General features: G+C 43.6%; 2 protein-coding genes across 3 annotated transcripts in view; one reads left to right on the top strand and one right to left on the bottom strand.

Annotated features, from left to right (window-relative positions):
• LOC121276795 (ATP-dependent Clp protease ATP-binding subunit clpX-like, mitochondrial) overlaps positions 1–8,170 on the bottom strand; it is a 78,419-nt gene extending 70,249 nt beyond the window's left edge. Inside the window, exon 1 of the mRNA XM_041185341.1 lies at positions 8,159–8,170. Coding sequence (XP_041041275.1) covers positions 8,159–8,170 — 12 coding nt within the window. The remainder of the gene's footprint in view (positions 1–8,158) is intronic.
• A 9,830-nt stretch (positions 8,171–18,000) lies between these two features.
• The window catches only part of polr3g (polymerase (RNA) III (DNA directed) polypeptide G), a 30,703-nt gene continuing 28,677 nt past the window's right edge, over positions 18,001–20,026 (top strand). Inside the window, exons 1-2 of one of the 2 annotated variants that reach the window (XM_041185610.1) lie at positions 18,001–18,126; positions 18,402–18,549. In XM_041185610.1, coding sequence (XP_041041544.1) covers positions 18,430–18,549 — 120 coding nt within the window. In that variant the 5' untranslated portion in view covers positions 18,001–18,126; positions 18,402–18,429. Of the gene's footprint in view, positions 18,127–18,401; positions 18,550–20,026 lie in introns of those variants that run through there. The other variant, XM_041185611.1, reaches the window with a different exon arrangement.

Here is a 20,026-nt window from a genome sequence, read left to right as displayed (position 1 = left end):
TGACCTTGCTGTCTGTAAATTTCCCAACAGTGGCTCCTGATTGAGGAGTCAATCTGATACAGCTCCCCTTGATTTTACCAGCATCCCCATCTCCCTCCCTAACTCCTGGGGGTTGATAAAATTCAGCCCACTAACTCGGTTCCACTCTTCCTGCAGTACAAGCTGTCTCACAACCTAATCATGAGCACCCAAACTTGCGGAGGACCAGATTCCATTTAAGCCTTTGCCTAGGTTCAAGAGGATGCCACAGGCACTACTGGAGCAAATGGAAAAAGACAGATGGAGGTCATGCTCAGCAAGGTATCTCTCTAATACTTTTAGCCTTTCACTTTCCTCAAGCAATCACACATTCAGACAATGTAGCAACCTGGTGCGACATAATAATGCTAATCATGTGAAACTGCCATGCCTTACTGTGAAACACTAACTTTTGACTCTCTCCCTTTTTCTAGGTCCATGTGAAAACCTCGAGCCTGCAGAACAGCACTGAGAGCAGAGTAATTCTCTTTAAAGAAGTGCATATATTCATTCTATCCTTGCTTAGAACCAGCACAGATACTGGCATCCTCAGCGGCATAGGCAGCAAATTAGAAGGATCTGCATTTGGTGACTTACACAGCACAAAATGCAGAAGATCAGCTGAGGAGGACAGATACTGACACCAAGGCCCAGCCTCCAAGAGAGAGCTATTTCTGTGTGCGTGCATTGGTCTGAGGTATTGGAAAGCTTGCCAATGAGTTGCTGTATGTCTCAGAGTATAGAGGAATCTGCTTCCACCTGTGCTGCATTCCGGGGAAAGCATCAGCACTCTGTTGTCTACCATGCACTGTGTGGTCACTGCTATGGATGCTGCCTTACAACAGCAGCCTGTGTCACCAGCTCTTGCACTCTGATCAAAGTTCTGAATTGGTGTGATTGAAGATCAGGGCTTCACCATCCCCACTAATTTGGAAAGGCTGGGGGCACTGCTTGGAACAGAGCATCGATCCCACTATTGGTCCACAGTCGGTTCTCTCAACAATCAGTGGGAATGATGAACCACAGTCTCATGGGAGTCGTAGTGGCACTATGGGAGTGGCACATGTTGTCTTCTCTCACAATGACTGCATTTTTGCCCTATCATTGCCCCCTCAGCCAATGCCTGCCATAGAAACAGAAAGCCATCTAACTGACAAACTGCCTGGCAACAGCCAAGATGCTGACCCTGTCAGGCCATCAACAATGGGTGCCTCATGGGCCCTTGTGTAAGCATTGGCCACCTTGCACCATCAATGCTGAAGCCAATCCTGCACAATTACCTTTGGTGGCATCTTGGCCCTCTCCTATTTCTCATTTACCTGCCGCTCCTCAGCAACATCATCTGAAACACAAAATGTCAGTTCCCACTGATGACACCCAGCTCTACCTCACCACCACTTCTCTCAATCCTACAGCTGCTGCAGATCAAAACCCAGATTATTTCACAAATGACTAAGGGGTGAGAAAGTTACCCAACCTTTCACAGGTTCAGCATATCAAAATTTAAAAAAAATAGAAAAATGTTGGGGTGAATGGTCTCCTTCTGTACTGCAACCATTCTATGATTCTTTTACTGAGGATGTTTTCATACTGCATAAATGATTGTGGTCTTTCCATTCTCCGCCCTTATATCTCCCGCGACATCCCCTTATGGTCTACCTTTGTTCACGGTAAACACCAAAGGTGAACGATCACAGGGCTCGTTTACATTTAAACAACCATAAAGTATGAAATGTCACCTCTGCAAGCAGTTTAGCAGTAAATATATAGCTAAACAATACCGCTTTGCTATTTCGCTAATTAAGATTACAATGTACATGCCCGATGAAAAGAAGCTGAATTAAATTCTGAACTACCTTTCGCTCCAACTGCAATGATTCCAAACATTATCACCTGCCACCAGATTCTCACTGAATTTGACGTTGAGATGGAGCTTTCAAAGCCATGGACTTATCCATAGACAGCAGGGAAGGAAAGAGATACTCAACAGAAACGCAATATAAAATACGTTTTCACCGGCGTGGGTGTCAACGTAAACAAACGAATATCTCGCCCCCCAATCCTCTGGCACATGTTGCGTCAGCTCATTTAAAAACGCACACATCTACATACATGTTCACAGATACAAATATTAAAAATGCGCAGCTCCCTCCCAAAATATCGTCCAAGTCCTGAGACCGAATAGCTCACTCTTTCTCCTGTTCTGCTTGATTCCTTTTAATGTCAAGTTCAAATATGATGACGTAGTGCTTCGGATGAAGCGGGAGGGCTTCCCAAAACTGAAAGAAAAGCTGTTCTGACAGCCCCCCAACCAGGCAGGCAGGAAGAGCTCCTGTTCTTAGCGTGACTGATTCTGAGCACAAACCAATGTCAGACTAAATCTGAAATTGTCAAATACTGTTTGTATGGTTTCATAAGGACATTGTTAGTATTGTTAAACACAGCTTGAAAATCAAATTAACCAATTTGTACAACCCATTCGCAATGATTAAATATGTTTGAGAGGGCTTAATTGATCCTACTCACAATCACAACAGGAATGCTGCATGCTCCGCAATATTTTTCAGATGGCATACAGTAACTATTGATAACTGTGCGTATTCATGTTTATACACGTTTAAAAAAAAGTGATATGGTTGTTCAGTGTCTTATGTGTAAAGGGGCATCCTGTCCCTCATTGCTGGGAAGATGATACAGGGCAGTTGATTTCTCAATGCCAGTGTCACTCTTGTTGCCACTGGAACCATCAGATGTTAAGAAACTTGTGAAAGCGTGGCACCTATGCTTTATAATTTTGCATCTTAGAGTTTTTTTCCCCCTTTACTACCTTTTAACGATCATCTGGTGATGGGGCTTCAGAACCAATATTGTTTTTGCCCTCTGTGGGATTGATGTACAATAGAAAAGTTATCATGTATATGTTAATTTATCGCATGTTTATTCCGGCACTAGGGACAGTGTAAGGACTGACTGATTAGAAGCACTGATGGGTTCCGATTTTAACTGTTTGCACCCCGCAATTAAAAATAAGTCCTCGAAAAGTGCATCTCGCTATCAATACTACGTTTAATGCATTTCATTTGAACAATTGCAGATCACAGCTTGTTGATCGGTCCGTCAAATTACGCAGAATGCCTTTTCAACAAATAGGAGATAATTTTTCCTGTGATTAAAAGTCTTAATGTCCAAAATAAAATATTTACAACATAAAAACAAAATATGACACAGAGCCAAATAAGGAGATGCTAGGCCAGATGACCAAATGCTTTAAGGAGTGTCTTAAAGGAGGTAGAGAGGCGAAGGTGTAGGGAAGGAATTCCAGAGCTTAGGGCCTAGGCAACTGAAGGTGGAGCCACCAGTGGTGGAGCAATTAAAATTGGGGATGCTCAAGAGGCTACAATTAAAGGAGTGTAAATATCTTGGAGGTGAGACCATGAAGGGATTTGAAAACAAGGGTGAAAATTTTTAAGTCAACACTTTGCTTGTCCAGGAGCTAGTTAATGTAGGTCAACAAGCATAAGGAAAGAGATGAACGTGACGAGATGTGAGTTAAAACACGGCCACCAGTGTTTTTGATGACTTCAAGCTTACAGAGGGGAGAATGTGGAGGCCAGTCAAGCATGTGTGGCATAGGCAAGTCTAGAGGTAATGAAGGAATGAATGAAGATTTCAGCAGACATGAGCTGAGACGGGCAAAGTCAGATGATATTGTAGAATTGAAAATACATGGTCTTAGTGATGATGAAAATATGTGGTCACGTAAGGGTCAAATAAGACACCAAGGTTTTGAACAGAATGTTTTAGTTTCAGAGTGATGCAGAGTCAGTAGCTAGGGAACATTGTTTGGAGCAGGTATTAAAAACAATGTCCTAAGTCTTCCCACTGCTTAATGGGGGGACATTCTTGCTCAGAATTACATAACTAAGCATAAAGAAAATTGTCTTATGTGTTTTAATACCTTCATTAATGGTATTACTTGTAGGCCCCATCTTCTAAAAGTCTGATCTTGAACATGATAATTTTGTCTGGAGCAATGTTTTGCAAGCTAAGAGTTGATCCTCCAGCTTCACCATTGTTACCTTTCAAAATCTTTTAAAGAAAAGACCATAAGGCCATAAGACATAGGAGCAGAAATTAGGCCATTTGGCCCATCAACTCTGCTCCGCCATTCAATCATGGCTGATAAGTTCCTCAATCCCATTCCCCCGCCTTCTCCCCATAACCTTTGATCCCCTTACCAATCAAGAACCTATCTATCTTGGTCTTAAATACACTCATTGCCTTCTGTGGCAATGAATTCCATAGATTCACCACTGGCTAAAGAAGTTTCTCCTCATCTCTGTTCTAAAAGGTCTTCCCTTTACTCTGAGGCTGTGCCCTCGGGTCCTAGTCTCTCCTACTAATGGAAACATCTTCCCCACAGCCACTCTATCCAGGCCTTTTAGTATTCTAAAAGTTTCAATCAGATCCCCCCTCATCCTTCTAAACTCCAATGAGTATAGACCCAGAGACTTCAAATGTTCCTCATATGTTAAGCCTTTCATTCCTGGGATCATTCTTGTGAACCTCCTCTGGACCGTCTCCAGGGCCAGCACATCCTTCCTGAGATACAGGGCCCAAAATTGCTCACAATATCATAAATGTGGTCTGACTAGAGCCTTATAAAGCCTCAGCAGCACATCCCTGCTTTTATATTCCAGTCCTCTCGAAATAAATGCCAACATTGCATTTGCCTTCCTAACTATCGACTCAACCTGCAAGTTAACCTTAAGAGAATCCTGGACTAGGACTCCCAAGTCCCTCCGCACTCCAGATTTCTGAATTCTCTCCCCATTTAGAAAATAGTCTATGCCTGTATTCTTCCAACCAAAGTGCGTCACACTTCCCCACATTATATTCCATCTGCCACTTCTTTGCCCATTCTCCTAGCCTGTCTAAATCCTTCTGCAGTCTCCCCGCCTCCTCAATACTACCTGTCCCTCCACCTATCTTTGTATCATCTGCAAACTTAGCCAGAATGCCCTCAGTTCCTTCATCTAGATCATTAATGTATAAAATGAAAAGTTGTGGTCCCAACACTGACCCTTACGGAACTACACTAGTCACTGGCCGCCATCCTGAGAAGGACCCCCTTATGCCCTATCCCTGCCTCCTGCCAGACAGCCAATCTTTTATCCATGCTAGTACCTTGCCTCTAACACCATGGGCTCTTATCTTAGTGAGCAACCTCCTATGCGGCACCTTGTCAAAGGCCTTCTGGAAGTCCAAGTAGGTAACATCCATTTGTCTAACCTGCACATTACCTCCTCAAATAATTCTACCAGATTTGTCAGGTATGACCTCCCCTAGATGAAACCATGCTGACTTTGCCCTATTTTACCATGCACTTCCAAGTATTCTGAAATCTCATCCTTAATAATGGACTCTAAAATCTTACCAACGACAGAGATCAGGCTAATTGGCCTGTAATTTCCGGCCTTTTGCCTCACTCCCTTCTTAAACAGGGGAGTTACATTAGTGATTTTCCAGTCCTCTAGGACCCTCCCTGACTCCAGTGATTCCTGAAAGATCACCACTAATGTCTTCACTATCTCTTCAGCTATCTCCTTCGGAACTCTGGGGTGTAATCCATCTGGTCCAGGTGATTTATCCACCTTCAGACCTTTCAGTTTTCCTAGCACCTTCTCCTTGGTAATGGCCACCATACTCACCTCTGCCCCCCGACTCTCTTGAACTTTGGGGATGTTACTCGTATCTTCCACTGTGAAGACTGAGGCAAAGTACCTATTCAGTTCCTCCACCATTTCTTTGTTCCCCACTACTACTTCTCCAGCGTCATTTTCCAGCAGCCCAATGACCACTTTTGCCTCTCTCTTACCCTTTATATATCTAAAAAAAACTCTTGCAATCTTCTTTTATACTACTGGCTAGTGTACCCTCATATTTAATCTTCTCCCTCCTTATTTCTTTTTTAGCTGTCCTCTGTTGGTCTATGTAGGTCCCCAATCCCCTGGCTTCCCATTGCTCTTCGCTGCATTGTATGCTTTCTCTTTAGCTTTTATGCTGTCCCTGACTGCTCTTGTCAGCCATGGTTGCCTCGTCCTCCCTTTAGTATGCTTCTTCTTCCTAGGGATGAATTTTTGCTGTGTCTCCCAAATTACTCCCAGAAACTCCTGCCGTTGCTGTTCCACTGTCTTTCCTGCTAGGCTCATCTCCCAGTCAATTCTAGCCAGCTCCTCCTTCATGCCTCTGTAGTTACCTTTATTCAACTGTAATACTGTTACATCTGATTCCATTTTTTCCTCTCAAACTGCAGGGTAAATTCTATCATATTATGGTTACTTCCTCCTAAGGGTTCCTTCACCTTAAGCTCCCTTATCAAATCTGCCTCATTACACATCACTAAATCTAGAATTGCCTGTTCCCAAGTGGGCTCCACACAAGCTGCTCCAAAAAGCCATCACGTAGACATTCCACAAATTCCTTTTCTTGGGATCCACTATCAACCTGATTTTCCCAGTCTATCTGCATATTGAAATCCCCCATGATCACTGTAACCTTACCTTTCTTACACGCCTTTTCTATCTCCTGGTGTATCCTGTGCCCCACATCCTGACTACTGTTCGGAGGCCTGTACATAACTCCCATTATGGTTTTTTCACCTTTGCGGTTCCTCAACTCTACCCACACAGATTCTACATCATCTGACCCTACGTCGTTTCTTGCTATCGATTTAGTTTCATTTCTTACTAACAAAGCAACCCCAGCCCCTCTGCCAACCTGCCTATCTTTTCGATAGGATGTATATCTTTGGATATTTAGCTCCCAGTCCTGATCCCCTTGCAGCCATGTCTCTGTGATGCCCACTACATCATACCTGCCAATTTCAATCTGTGCCACAAGCTCATTTACCTTATTTCGTATACTGCGTGCATTCAGATACAACACCTTCAATCCTGTATTTCCCGTCCCCCTTCTCATTGTCGTCCCTTTATCTGATGTGCTTGAAGTTGGATTCCTAGCCTTTACAAACACTCTGTCCTATTTTGTGTTCTGGAGACTTTAATAGCCTCTCCTGGGCTCTCCTTTCTTTTCAGTTTTTTCATAATTTTCCATGAAATTGAATCCACCCCCCACATGCTAACCTGCTGCTTTGTTTCCCATTAATCATACTTCTTGTAGTTTTACCCTTCCCTTCCCTCTCACTTTCTAGTTTAAAGTCCTGTTGACCACCCTATTTACCCTTTTCACTGGAACATTGGCCCTAGATCGGTTCAAGTGGAGACCATCCCAACGGTACAGATGCCTCCTGTTCCAATACTAATGCCAGTGCCCCACGAAATGGAATCCCTCTTTCCGCACCACTCCTTTAGCCATGTGTTTACTTCCCTTATTCTCGCGCCTCTATGCCAATTTGCACATGGCTCGGGTAGTAATCCGGAGATTATAACCCTTGAGGACCTGTTCTTTAATTTAGTTCCTAGTTCCTCAAACAGGTCCTCTTTCCTAGTCTCACCTATGTTATTTGTCCCGATGTGGACCACAACAGCTGAATCCTCCCCCTCCCTCTCCAATATCCTTGCAAGCCGGTCAGAGATGTCCCTCACCCTGGTGGCACTGGGCAGGCAACATACCATGCGGACTCTCGATCCTGCTTACAAAGGATTGTATCAATTCCCCTAATTATAGAATTCCCTACCACTTGTCTTTTTGCTCCTCCCTCTTGAATGGCCTCCTGTGCCACGGTGCCGTGGTCAGCTGGCTCATCATCCCTACAGCCCTGTTCCTCATCCACACAGGGAGCAAGTACCTCATACCTGTTGGACAAGGTCAAGAGCTGAGCCTCCTCTGTTCCTGAACACAGGATCCCTCTACCTGCCTCACTTGCAGTCACACCCTGCTTACCCTGACCACTGACCGGGTTTGAGGTACTTAATCTACTGTGTGTAACCGTCTCCTGAAACAAAGCGTCCAGGTAACTCTCCCCCTCCCGGATGTGCCACAGTGTCTGGAGCTCGGACTCCAGCTCATCAATTCTGAGCCGGAGTTCCTCCAGCAACCAACACTTGCTGCGGATGTGGTCACTGCAGCTCGCAATGGGATCTGCCAGCTCCCACATCATACAGCTACAGCACATTACCTGCTCAGCCATCTCGACTTAGATAATTTTTCAAATTTGGTGCAGATTTCCTACCAACTAATCAGGTCGTAGCTTTCCTGTGATGTCACAAAAGCTACAGGTTAACTTGCTAAAATTTTATTCAGGTTAAATTTGCAATGAATTTATGGTGTTGCCTACCACAGTTAAACATTGGTTGGGCATTGAATAAAAATGAGAACAAAAAGGTGGGGCTACAGAGTGGGATGAAAGTTTTTTTTTCAAATACCCAGATTGGGAATTTAGCTAAATAGTAGATGGAAAGTTGGCATTTCTAAAACATCTTTCACAACCTCAAGATGTCCTAAAGCACTTTACAATCAATAAGGTAATTGAAATGTAGTCACTGTTGTAATGCAGGAAACACGGCTCAGAGAGCTGGAAAATATATATAACAATGAGTTTAGGGAGTTTCTTTGCTATAATTTGTCATTCAGGAAAAGGTTAACAACTCTGCTTGGATTTAGCACAGTTGCTGGCTGCAGTTGTCCACAGCAAAACTCAAACATGTTTTCAAATAGATCAGTGTCTTCTCAATTGATGTCTTCAATGGCTTCTACATGCCATCATATCAGGTGGGGAATTTGGGCATCCCAAAAATGTTTCTCGAAAGAGAGTAAAGAACAACAGTGAAATGAAGTGCACTGGTACAGAATGGAATTACTGCGAGTTTGGAGAGAAAGGAGTGAAATTTTAAATTTTACAGGTTAGTCTTTAATAAAATCTAGTACTACTTGCTTGCAAGTTAGCATTTTACTTAAATTCGCTGTTTATAAGTTTTAAGTTTCATATAGGCTTGGGCAAGACTAATCAAGCCCTCTGCTGGACAGCAGGCCAGATCAGCAAATTAAGTAACTGGCCTAATTTGGTTCTGTAACTGCCTGATTCATCTGAATCTCAGTAGTATAAATAAGAGAGGTTAGGTGCCCTGTTACAGAGTGCACAGGTATAGAGTGGAATTACTGCGAGTTTTGTGAGAAGGGAGTTCAGTGAGGAGGGGTGGAAGATGCTCTTTTCTTTGTCTTTATCTTTCTCAACCTGCAGGAGACCAGGAGTTGAAAAGCTGCATGACAGGGCTGAGTTTTGAAAACATCCAAGTGTGACATCAGAGGAGAAACATAAGTTCTATGGTTAGTGAGGAACTGCTGTTAGGGAGGGTCTTCAAGTAGCTGAAAAGTATAAAAACACAATCTTTTTAAAAGAATGAGCTACTTAGGTTTCAGTAAGAAACATAAACAATAGGGAAGTAAAGTTAAGTCAAGGCCATGTTATATAAAGTAATATAAGTAAACCAAAATAAAATAAAGTTAACATAAGGGAAGTAAATTGAAGCCGTAGCAGGATAGCTCAGTCACATGGAATGCATGTCCTGTAATATGTGGGAAATCCTGGACACTACCACTGTTTGACATGACCACATATGCAGGAAGTGTCATCAGCTGCAGAACCTTGAATGTTGGGTTTTGGTGCTCAAGCTAGGGCTGGAGTCACTGTGGTACATCTGTAAGGCTGAGACCTATGTGGATAGCACATTTGTCGAGGTGGTCGCACCGCAGCTTAGGAGTCTGGAGGCTGAAAAGCACTGGGCGACTGCCAGGCAGTCCAGGAGAACTAGGTAGGTAATGCAGCAGTCCCCTGGTTTTCTATTTTGGATACTCGTGAAGGTATTGGTTCCTTGAAGGAGTGCATTCACAGCCAGGTTTGTGGCACCACAGGTGGCTCTGTTGTAAAGAAGGGGAGGAAGAAGAGGGGAAGAGCAGCAGTGATAGGGGAACAGACAGGTATTTCTGTGGTTGTAGGCATAACTCCTGGATGGTATGTTGCTTCCCTGGTGCCAGGGTCAAGGATGACACAGAGTGGCTGCAGGACATTTTTCTGGGGAAGGGTGATCGGCCAGATGTTGTGGCCCACGTTGGTACCAGTGACATAAGTAGGAAAGGTGTTGAGGTCCTGAAAACAAAGTTTAGGGAGCTGGGAAGAAGATTGAAAAGCAGGACCTCTAAAGCAGTAATCTCAGGGTTGCTCCCAGTCCCATGTGCAAGTGAGTACAGAAGTACGAGAACTGAGTGATTGAACACTTGGCTGGAAAGCTGGTGTAGGAGGGAGAGCATCAGATTTCTGAGGCATTAAGACCAGTTCTGGGGAAGGTGGGACCTGTAAAAGCCAGACAGTTTACACCTGAACAGGACTGGGACGAATATCCTTGCAGGGAAATTTGCTAGTGTTGTTGGTGGTGGGGGTGTTAAACTAGACTGGCAGTGGGATGGGAACCTGAGAGCAAATTCAGAGCAGGGTGCGGGAGATAGAGAATTAGTGAGTGACTCGGAAAGACAGAAGCAGCACAGGTTAAAAAGTGTACAGCACAGGAATTTGGCAGTGTTGAAAGGTATTATGTAAATACAAGAGCATAGTAAATAAAGCCAATGGGCTGAGGGCACAGATAGATACATGGCAGTATGATATCGTTGCCATAAAGGAAACTTGGCTTCGAGGGGAAAAAATGGCAGCTCAACATCTCTGGATATAGAGTTTTCATGCATTTTTTCACGATAGTTTTCAGAGTTTTCAGGATAAAGAGGCGGATAAAAAAGGTGGAGGTGTAGACTTATTGGTTAAAGAAACAATTACAGCTTTGAAGAGGGCTGATATACTAAATGAAGCATCAAATGAGGCCATGGGGTTGAGCTCAGAAATAGAAAAAGGACAGCCACACTTCTAGCAGTGTACTATAGACACCCAAAGAGTGGAAAGCAGTTAGGAGAGCAAATATGAGAGGCAAATTTGAGTGCAAAAACAGTAGGGCAGTAATATTTGGAGACTTCAACGACCCTAATATCAATTGGAATACAAACAGTGTGAAGGGCACAGAGAGCAAAAAATTCTTGAATCGCATTCAAGAGAACTTTTTCAGCCAGCACATAACAAGCCCAAGGAGAGGGGGTGCAATTCTAGGTTTAGTCTTAGGAAATGAAACTGGGCAAGTGGATGAAGTAGCAGTGTAGCAGGTTACCATTTTGGAGATAGTGACCATAATACGTTAGATTTAGCATCATTATGGAAAAGGACAAAGATAGACAAGAGTAAAAGTTCTAAATTGGGGGAAGACAAGTTTTACGTAGCTGAGAGGTGAACTGGCAAAAGTGGACTGTGTGCAGCAACTGGAAAGGAAAACATTGTCAAATCAGTGGGAGGTATTCAAAAGTGAGATTCTATGGGCACAATATAGACATGTCCCCGCAAAGAAAAAGGGTGGTACTGCCAAATCTAGAGCCCCCTGAAGCATACAGGGTAAGATAAAGCAAAAGAAGAAAGCTTATGACAGTCGCAAAAGGCTTAATACTGTCGAAAGCCTAGAAGAGTATAGAAACTAGAGGGGTGAAGTAAAAATGGAAATTAGGAAAGCAAAGAGAGGATATGAAGAAATATTGGCAGGTAAAATTAAAGAAAACACAAAGATGTTTTATCAATACATTAAGAGCAAGCAAATAACTAAGGAAAGTGTAGGGCCAACCAGAGATGTACATGGTAACTTGTGGATTGATGCAGAAGATGTGGGCTGGGTTCTAAATCAGTAATTTGTCTCTGCCTTCACTAAGAAGAGGGATGATGCAGACATTCACGTTAAAAGGGAGGAGTGTGAAATATTAGATACAATAAGCAATAGAGGGAGTACTAGAGGGACTGGCATCCTTGAAGGTGAATAAATCACTGGGGCCAGATGGAATGAATCCCAGGTTGTTACAGGAACCCAGGAGGAAATAACGGATGCTCTGAGGATAATTTTCCAATCCTCACTTGATAAACGAGAGGTCCCAGAGGATTAGAGGTATGTGAACATTGTACCAATATTTAAAAAGGGTGCGAGAGATGGTTTCACTGGTGGGCAAATTATTGGGATCAAATCTGAGAGACAGGATAAACTGTCACTTAGAAAGGTGCAGACTTATCAGGGATGCTCAGCATGGTTTTGTTAGGGGAAGATTGTGTCTTGCTAGCTTAATAGAAATTTTTGAGAAAGTAACAAGGGAGATTGATGAGGGTGGTGCAGCGAATGTTGTCTACATGGATTTTAGTAAGGCATTTGACAAGGTCCCACATGGCAGACTGGTCAGGAAAGTGAGATCTCATGGAATACAGGTTGGATCCAAAATTGGCTCAGCGACAGGAAACAAAGGGATGTTGATGGATGTTTTTGCAAGTGGAAAGCGGTTTTTAGCGGTGTTTCACAGGGCTCAATGTTGGGGTCCTTGCTGTTTGTTGCATATATTAATAATTTGTACTTAAATGTAAGAGGCATGATTGGGAAATTTGCAGAAGACACAAAAACGCCATGTAGTTGATAATGAAGAGGATAAATGTTGTTTCCAGAAAGATATCAATAGTTTGGTTGAGTGGGCGGAAAAGTGGCAAATACAATTTAATCCAGAAAAGTGTGAGGTAATGCATTTGGAGAGGGCAAAAAAAGCAATGGAATACTCAATAAACAGGAGGATATTGAGAGGGTTTGAGGAAGTAAGAGACCTTGAAGCACATGTCCATAGGTTCCTGAAGTGGCAGGACAGGCGGACAAGATGGTAAAGAAAGCATATGGAGCTTTCCTTTATTGGCTGAGGTAATGAATACAAAAGCAGGGATGTAATGCTGGAACTGTATAAAACTCTGGTTAGGCCACAGCTGGAATTTTGTGTATAGTTCTGGTCACCACATTACAGAAAGGACATAATTGCTCTGCAGAGAGTGGAGAGGAGATTTACAAGAATGTTACCAGGGTTTGAAAATTCCAGTTATGAGGAAGATTGGATAGACTAGGGTTGTTTTCCTTAGAACAGAGGAGGCTGAGGGGTGACCTAATTGAGGTGTACAAAATAATGAGGGGCCTAGATGGTCAGGAAAGACTTGCTTCCCCTAGCTGAGGGCTCATTTGCCAGGGGGCATAGATTTAAGGTGATTGGTAGGAGGATTAGAGGGGACATGAGGAAAAACCTGGATCTGCATCTGAAGTGCTGTAACCTGCAAGTCTACGGACCAGGTGCTGGAAAGTGGGATTAAAAATGAGTGGCTAGTTTCTTTTTTCCATTTTTTTTGGCCAGTGCAGACATGATGGGCTGAATGGCCTCATTCTGCACCGTAACATTTTTGGTTCTATGTAAGTACAGGTGTCAATGATTAAAAATTGTGAAGAAAGAGATTCAGAAAGTTTCCTTGGTCCAGTGATCAGTAAGTGAATTTGATGCCCTCTTCAGCTCACCAACATGTAAAATCCATGGAGGCAATTAATTACCTTGAGCAGAAGTGCAGCTGGCTCTATTAAGTGCCAGAGAAAAATGTACTCTTATTATTTTGACACTTTACTGATCTCCCACATTTGCAGTGGCATGACATAGTTCTAATTTTTCAAGTCTCAGTTACTAATGTGATCTTGTTGGCAGCCAACAGCGATCATGCAGATTTAGGAAAGCAACTGTATCCTAGTATAAAAGCAAAAAACTGTGGATGTTGGAAATCCAAAACAAAAACAAAAATACCTGGAAAAACTCAGCAGGTCTGGCAGCAGCTGCAGAGAGGAACACAGTTAATGTTTCGAGTCCGAATGACCCTTCAACAGAACTAAGTAAAAATAGAAGAGAGGTGAAATATAAGCTGGTTTAAGGGGCGGGTGGATGGTGGGGGGGCGTTGGGGTGCGTGGAGGGGTGCATGGTGGGGTGGGAGGAGACAAGTAGAGCTGGGTAAAGGGCCAGTGATAGGTGGAGATAACCAAAAGATGACAAAAGGACAAAGAGGTGTTGAAGGTGGTGATATTATCTATGGGATGTGCTAATTAAGGGTAGAAAGCAGGACAAGCAAGGTATAGATAGCCCTAGTGGGGGTGGGGTGAGGTGAAGGAATCAAAAAAGGCTAAAAGGTAGAGATAAAACAATGGATGGAAATACATTTAAAAATAATGGAAATAGGTGGGAAAAGAAAAATCTATATAAATTATTGGAAAAAAAGGGTTGGGGGGGGGGATCGGAAAGGGGGTGGGGATGGAGGAGAGATATCATGATCTAAAATTGTTGAACTCAATATTCAGTCCAGAAGGCTGTAAAGTGCCTAGTCAGAAGATGAGGTGCTGTTCCTCCAGTTTACGTTGAGCTTCACTGGAACAATGCAGCAGGCCAAGGACGGACATGTGGGCATGAGAGGAGGGTGGAGTGTTGAAATGGCAAGCGACAGGGAGGTCCAGGTAATGCTTGCGGATAGACCGAAAGTGTTCTGCAAAGTGGTCACCCAGTCTGCGTCTGATCTCTCCAGTGTAGAGGAAACCGCATTGGGAGCAACGAACGCTGTAGACTAAGTTGAGGGAAGTGCAAGTGAAATGCTGCTTCACTTGAAAGGAGTGTTTGGGCCCTTGGACAGTGAGGAGAAGGGAAGTAAAGGGGCAGGTGTTGCACCTTCTGCGGTTCCATGGGAGGGGGTTGAGTTGTAGGGGGTGATGGAGGAGTGGACCAGGGTGTCCCGGAGGGAACGATCCCTGCGGAATGCTGCCGGGGAGTGAAGGGAAGATGTGTTTGGTAGTGGCATCATGCTGGAGTTGGCGGAAATGGCGGAGGATGATCCTTTGAATGCGGAGGCTGGTGGGGTGATAAGTGAGGACAAGGGGGACCCTATCATGTTTCTGGGAGGGAGGAGAAGGTGTGAGGGCAGATGCATGGGAGATGGGCCGGACACGGTTGAGGGCCCTGTCAACCACTGTGGGTGGAAAATCTCGGTTAAGTAAGAAGGAAGACATGTCAGAGGAACTGTTTTTGAAAGTGGCATCATCAGAACAGATGCGACGGAGGCGAAGGAACTGAGAGAATGGGATGTAGTCCTTACAGGAAGTGGGGTGTGAGGAGCTGTAGTCGAGGTAGCTGTGGGAGTCGGTAGACTTGTATTGGATATTGGTGGACAGTCTATCACCAGAAATTGAGACAGAGAGGTCAAGGATGGGAAGGGAAGTGTCAGAGATGGACCATGTGAAAATAATGGAGTGGTGGAAATTGGAAGCAAAATTAATAAATTTTTCCAGGTCCAGATGAGAGCATGAAGCAGCACCGAAGTAATCATCGATGTACCAGAGAAAGAGGTGTGGGAGTGGGCTGGAGTAGAACTGGAACAAAGAAAGTTCCACATACCCCATAAAGAGGCAGGCATAGCTGGGGCCCATGCGGGTACCCATAGCCACACTTTTTATTTGGAGGAAGTGAGAGGAGTTTAAGGAAAATTGTTCAGAGTGAGAACAAGATCAGCCAGACGGAGGAGAGTAGTGGTGGATGGGGATTGTTCGGGCCTTGAACAAACAATCCCCATCCACCACTACTCTCCTCCGTCTGGCTGAATTTGTTCTCACAATGAACAATTTCTCCTTAAACTCCTCTCACTTCCTCCAAATAAAAGGTGTGGCTATGGGTACCCACATGGGCCCCAGCTATGCCTGTCTCTTTATGGGGTATGTGGAACATTCCTTGTCCCAGTCCTACTCCGGCCCCCTCCCACAACTCTTTCTCCGGTAAATCGATGATTACTTCGGTGCTGCTTCATGCTCTTGTCGGGACCTGGAAAAATTTATTAATTTTGCTTCCAATTTCCACCCCTCCATCATTTTCACATGGTCCATCTCTGACACTTCCCTACCCTTCCTTGACCTCTCTGTCTCAATTTCTGGTGATAGACTGTCCACCAATATCCATTCCAAGCCTACCAACTCCCACAGCTACCTCAACTACAGCTCTTCACACCCCACTTCCTGTAAGGACTCTATCCCATTCTCTCAGTTCCTTCGCCTCTGTTCTGATGATGCCACTTTCAAAAACAGTTCCTCTGACACGTCTTCCTTCTTCCTTAACTGAGGTTTTCCACCCACGAGGTTGACAGGACCCTCAACTGTGTCTGGCCCATCTCCCACGCATCCGCCCTCACACCTTCCTCTCCCCCCCAGAAACATGATAGGGTCCCCCTTGTCCTCACTTATCATACCACCAGCCCCCGCACTCAAAGGGTCATCCTCCGCCATTTCCACCAACTCCAGCATGATGCCATCACCAAACACATCTTCCCTTCACCCCCCCCACCCCCCTTCCTCCCCCGGCGGCATTCCGCAAGGATCGTTCCCTCCAGGACACTCTCCACTCCTCCATCACCCCCTACACCTCAACCCCCTCCCACGGCATCTTCCCATGGAACCGCAGAAGGTGCAATGCCTGCCGCTTTACTTCCCCCCTCCTCACTGTCCAAGGGCCCAAACACTCCTTTCAAGTGAAGCAGCATTTCACTTGCACTTCCTTAATTTAGTCTACTGCATTTCTTGCTCCCAATGCAGTTTCCTCTACATTGGAGAGACCAAATGCAGACTGGGTGACCGCTTTGCAGAACCCCTTCAGTCTGTCTGCAAGCATTACCCAGACCTCCCTGTCGCTTGCCATTTAAACACTCCACCCTGCTCTCATGCCCACATGTCCGTCCTTGGCCTGCTGCAATGTTCCAGTGAAGCTCAACACAAACTGGAGGAACAGCACCTCATCTTCTGACTAGGCACTTTACAGCCTTCCGGTCTGAATATTGAGTTCAACAATTTTGGATCACAAAATCTGTCCTCCATGCCCACCCCCTTTCCGATCCCCCCCCTTTTTCCAATAATCTATATAGATTTTTCTTTTCCCACCTATTTCCATTATTTTTAAATGTATTTCCATCCATTGTTTTATCTCTACCTTTTAGCCTATTTCGATCCCTTTGCCCCACCCCACCCCCACTAGGGCTATCTGTATCTTGCTTGTCCTGCTTTCTACCCTTAATGTCACCTGTTAGCACATTTCTTAGCTAATATCACCACCATCAACACCTCTTTGTCCTTTTGTCTGTGACATCTTCTAGATATCTCCACCTATCACTGGCCCTTTATCCAGCTCTACTTGCCACCCCCCCCCCCCCCCCAAGCCCCTCCTTAAACCAGTTTATATTTCACTTCTCTTCTATTTTTACTTAGTTCTGTTGAATGGTCATTCGGACTCGAAACGTTAACTGTGTTCCTCTCTGCAGAAAAGGGAGAAAAAAAGTTAGACATTTTATCTTTTATTTTGATCTGAAAGCTAGAACTAACTTGAAACCTTTACTTTAACATAAGAATTTACAGGATTCACACAGGGAATATCCAAGCACAGGCCTTAAGGAGTAGGATGAGCAGCTCAGCACAACAGCTGTATTTTCAACTTGACCACACCAAAGGAGAATTTTTATAGAATATCTTGACTTATCAATTTGTTCTGATAAATTACTGGAGATAGTTTGGTAAATCATACTCATTTTCAGCAATAATTCATGTATTCTTGACAATGGTGTTTTTCTGTAGTTCACTTTTTAAAATGGCACAAAAAAGCTAGAGTACTTATTTTAATGGATCTGGTTTCATAAAAAAAAGTAGTTTCTATATGTCGAACATTGGCACTATATACTGGTGAACTTAATGACGAATGTCTGCCCTTAATTTTCTAAGAGAATCCAGAAAAAACATTCCTAACGTTCAAGACAGAAATTCCTTAATATACATTTAAACGTGTAGACAGTATTTATGACAATTTAGCGTGACTATGCTATTTTCGTAATGTCTCAGAAGGAAAATCCAGGTGCAACCCACGGTTTTATTTCTTATTGACTCTTCCTGAATCGTTACTTGCATTATTTAATTGACAGCAGTATTCACTTTAAAAAAAACGCTGTGTTAATTAACCAAGTTGTTCTTGCCACATTGCATGGGACGTGGCTAGACAAGAAGTGGTGCATGCGTGGCTGAGCAGTTCCGGTAGCTGGTGAGTCTGCGTGTGGCAAGCACATGTGTATGTGAGAGATGGAAAATGCTTGTAAAATAAGAGTTTTAAATGGAAACACATATTCGGCGGCCCGTGTAGTTGTTGTGCTGCTCATTCAATTCTAGGTAAAAACTCCAGCCTGTAGAAACAATGAACCTGCCGGCTCAGACATTTTCAGCTTTACTTGGGGAATTTAAAAACATTTTTAAAAATGCGTTGACTAGAATGTATTAGAATTTAACATAATTATTTTTATGGAAGCAAGCAAAGTACTTCTAATTGAGGCGTGGCCGCGCTGGTGCTTCAGATCCCGCAGCAACTGATGCAGTGCTCCTTCAGATTAAGAGAAGCTGGCTCAGTTTTTAAATGTGCACCTTTCTATTCTGTTTATTTTGTACAGTTAGTTTTGTGCAAGGTTTTCAGTCGCGATGTCCGGAGGAGGTCGCGGCCGAGGCAGAGGACAATTCACTTTTAATATCGAAGCTATCGGCTTCTCCCGAGGCGAAGCTTTACCTGACACTGGATGTCAACCTCTCCCTTTATTTCCGGTAAGTGTCAGCAGGGCTCTTTTTAAAGGGGCAATGTCGCTGTAGGTAACACGTTGGACGAATCGTACTGTGCAATGATGTATCTCGCAGAGTGAATCTGTCGCTGTATCACAGCTAGGAAAATCTTTTCCTACTCGATCCTCTTTACAGAGAAAACGTAGACGTGATTTTTATGTTTAGGACCAGCTCTCTTCATACTTATTAGGAGTAATAAAATAGTAAATAAAAAAAGGATTCCCGCATTCAAGCCCATTTAACATGAGTACAATCGATCTATTTGCATTATAACAAAAAAAAACGACCGTTTGAAACTTTTTGGCCATCCGTTGGAGTCATGGGGGCAGAATTCACTAGACAGGAAAATCAAGCAGCGTGTTTAACAGGCGGGTGATCCCCCACCACACGTTTCACACACCCGGGAATGTTGAATTTTACTCCCACTGTCTCTTTTAAAAAAGTGTTAACTGGAACGTATCTTTTAAGACTGTAACATTTTTTTGAATAAGGAGGTGAAATGATTTAACCATCACCATGATGTCATTCAATTCATTACAGTGATGTAATAAAGACTGGGGTTAAAATGTAAAAATCCTGTTGCAAAAGTTGACACTGCAGTATATCAATTGGACGCCGTGCATTATTTTGTTTGGCCATTGGGTGGTACTGCAGTTGGGTTTTCAGAGCATGCTCAAAAAGACTGAAGGGTCATGAGGGCTCGAAACGTCAACTGTGCTCTTCACCGCCGATGCTGCCAGAGCTGCTGAGTTTTTCCAGGTATTTCTGTTTCTGTTTTTGTCCTGTAATACAACCTTTTTAATGTTTAGAATTAGCAATGTGACTGCTTCACTGCAATTTATAGAAATTGCCACACAACTGTTGACACTAATTATGCTTGTTCAAAAGCTTAGTAAAGATGAGTCTTGATGAATTCACTCGTTCATGCCTGGTAGTATTGTTGGCAACTGCTTTATTATTTATTATGTTGCCTATGTTGTGTCATCTTTATTCCCTTAAGCAGAATCATCCCTCAGGTATAACATGATAAAATCTAACAGCAGCAGGAAAGTGGGGCCGTAAGGCTTAGTGCTACACAAAGCTATTGGGCAGATATGGTAACCCTTAATGCATTTTTGCTATTCTTGTTTCGTATGTTGATTCACTTATGATCTTCCTGTGCCTGTCTCAATTATGTGATTTTTTTTCTCAAAAGTAATACACTCTGAATATATGAAAGAATAGAAAATAAAAAAACAGACTTAAGAAGTAGGAGCAGGAGTAGACCATACAGCCCCTTGAACCTGTCCAGCACTTCTGTATGATTATGGCTGATCATCAGCTTTAACACCAGTTTCCCACTTGCTCACTGGTTTTTGACCTCTCTGCCAAGAGAAATGGGTCCTTTCTATCCATTCTATCTAGGCTCTCATAATTTTATGCACCCCAAATAAATCTGCCCTTAGCCTTTTCCGCCCAAGGA

The sequence above is a fragment of the Carcharodon carcharias genome, chromosome 4, assembly GCF_017639515.1.
Source record: "Carcharodon carcharias isolate sCarCar2 chromosome 4, sCarCar2.pri, whole genome shotgun sequence".
Lineage (NCBI taxonomy): Eukaryota > Metazoa > Chordata > Chondrichthyes > Lamniformes > Lamnidae > Carcharodon > Carcharodon carcharias.
The sequence above is the reverse complement of the archived record's forward strand: the minus strand, read 5'-3'. Positions and strand labels throughout refer to the sequence as shown.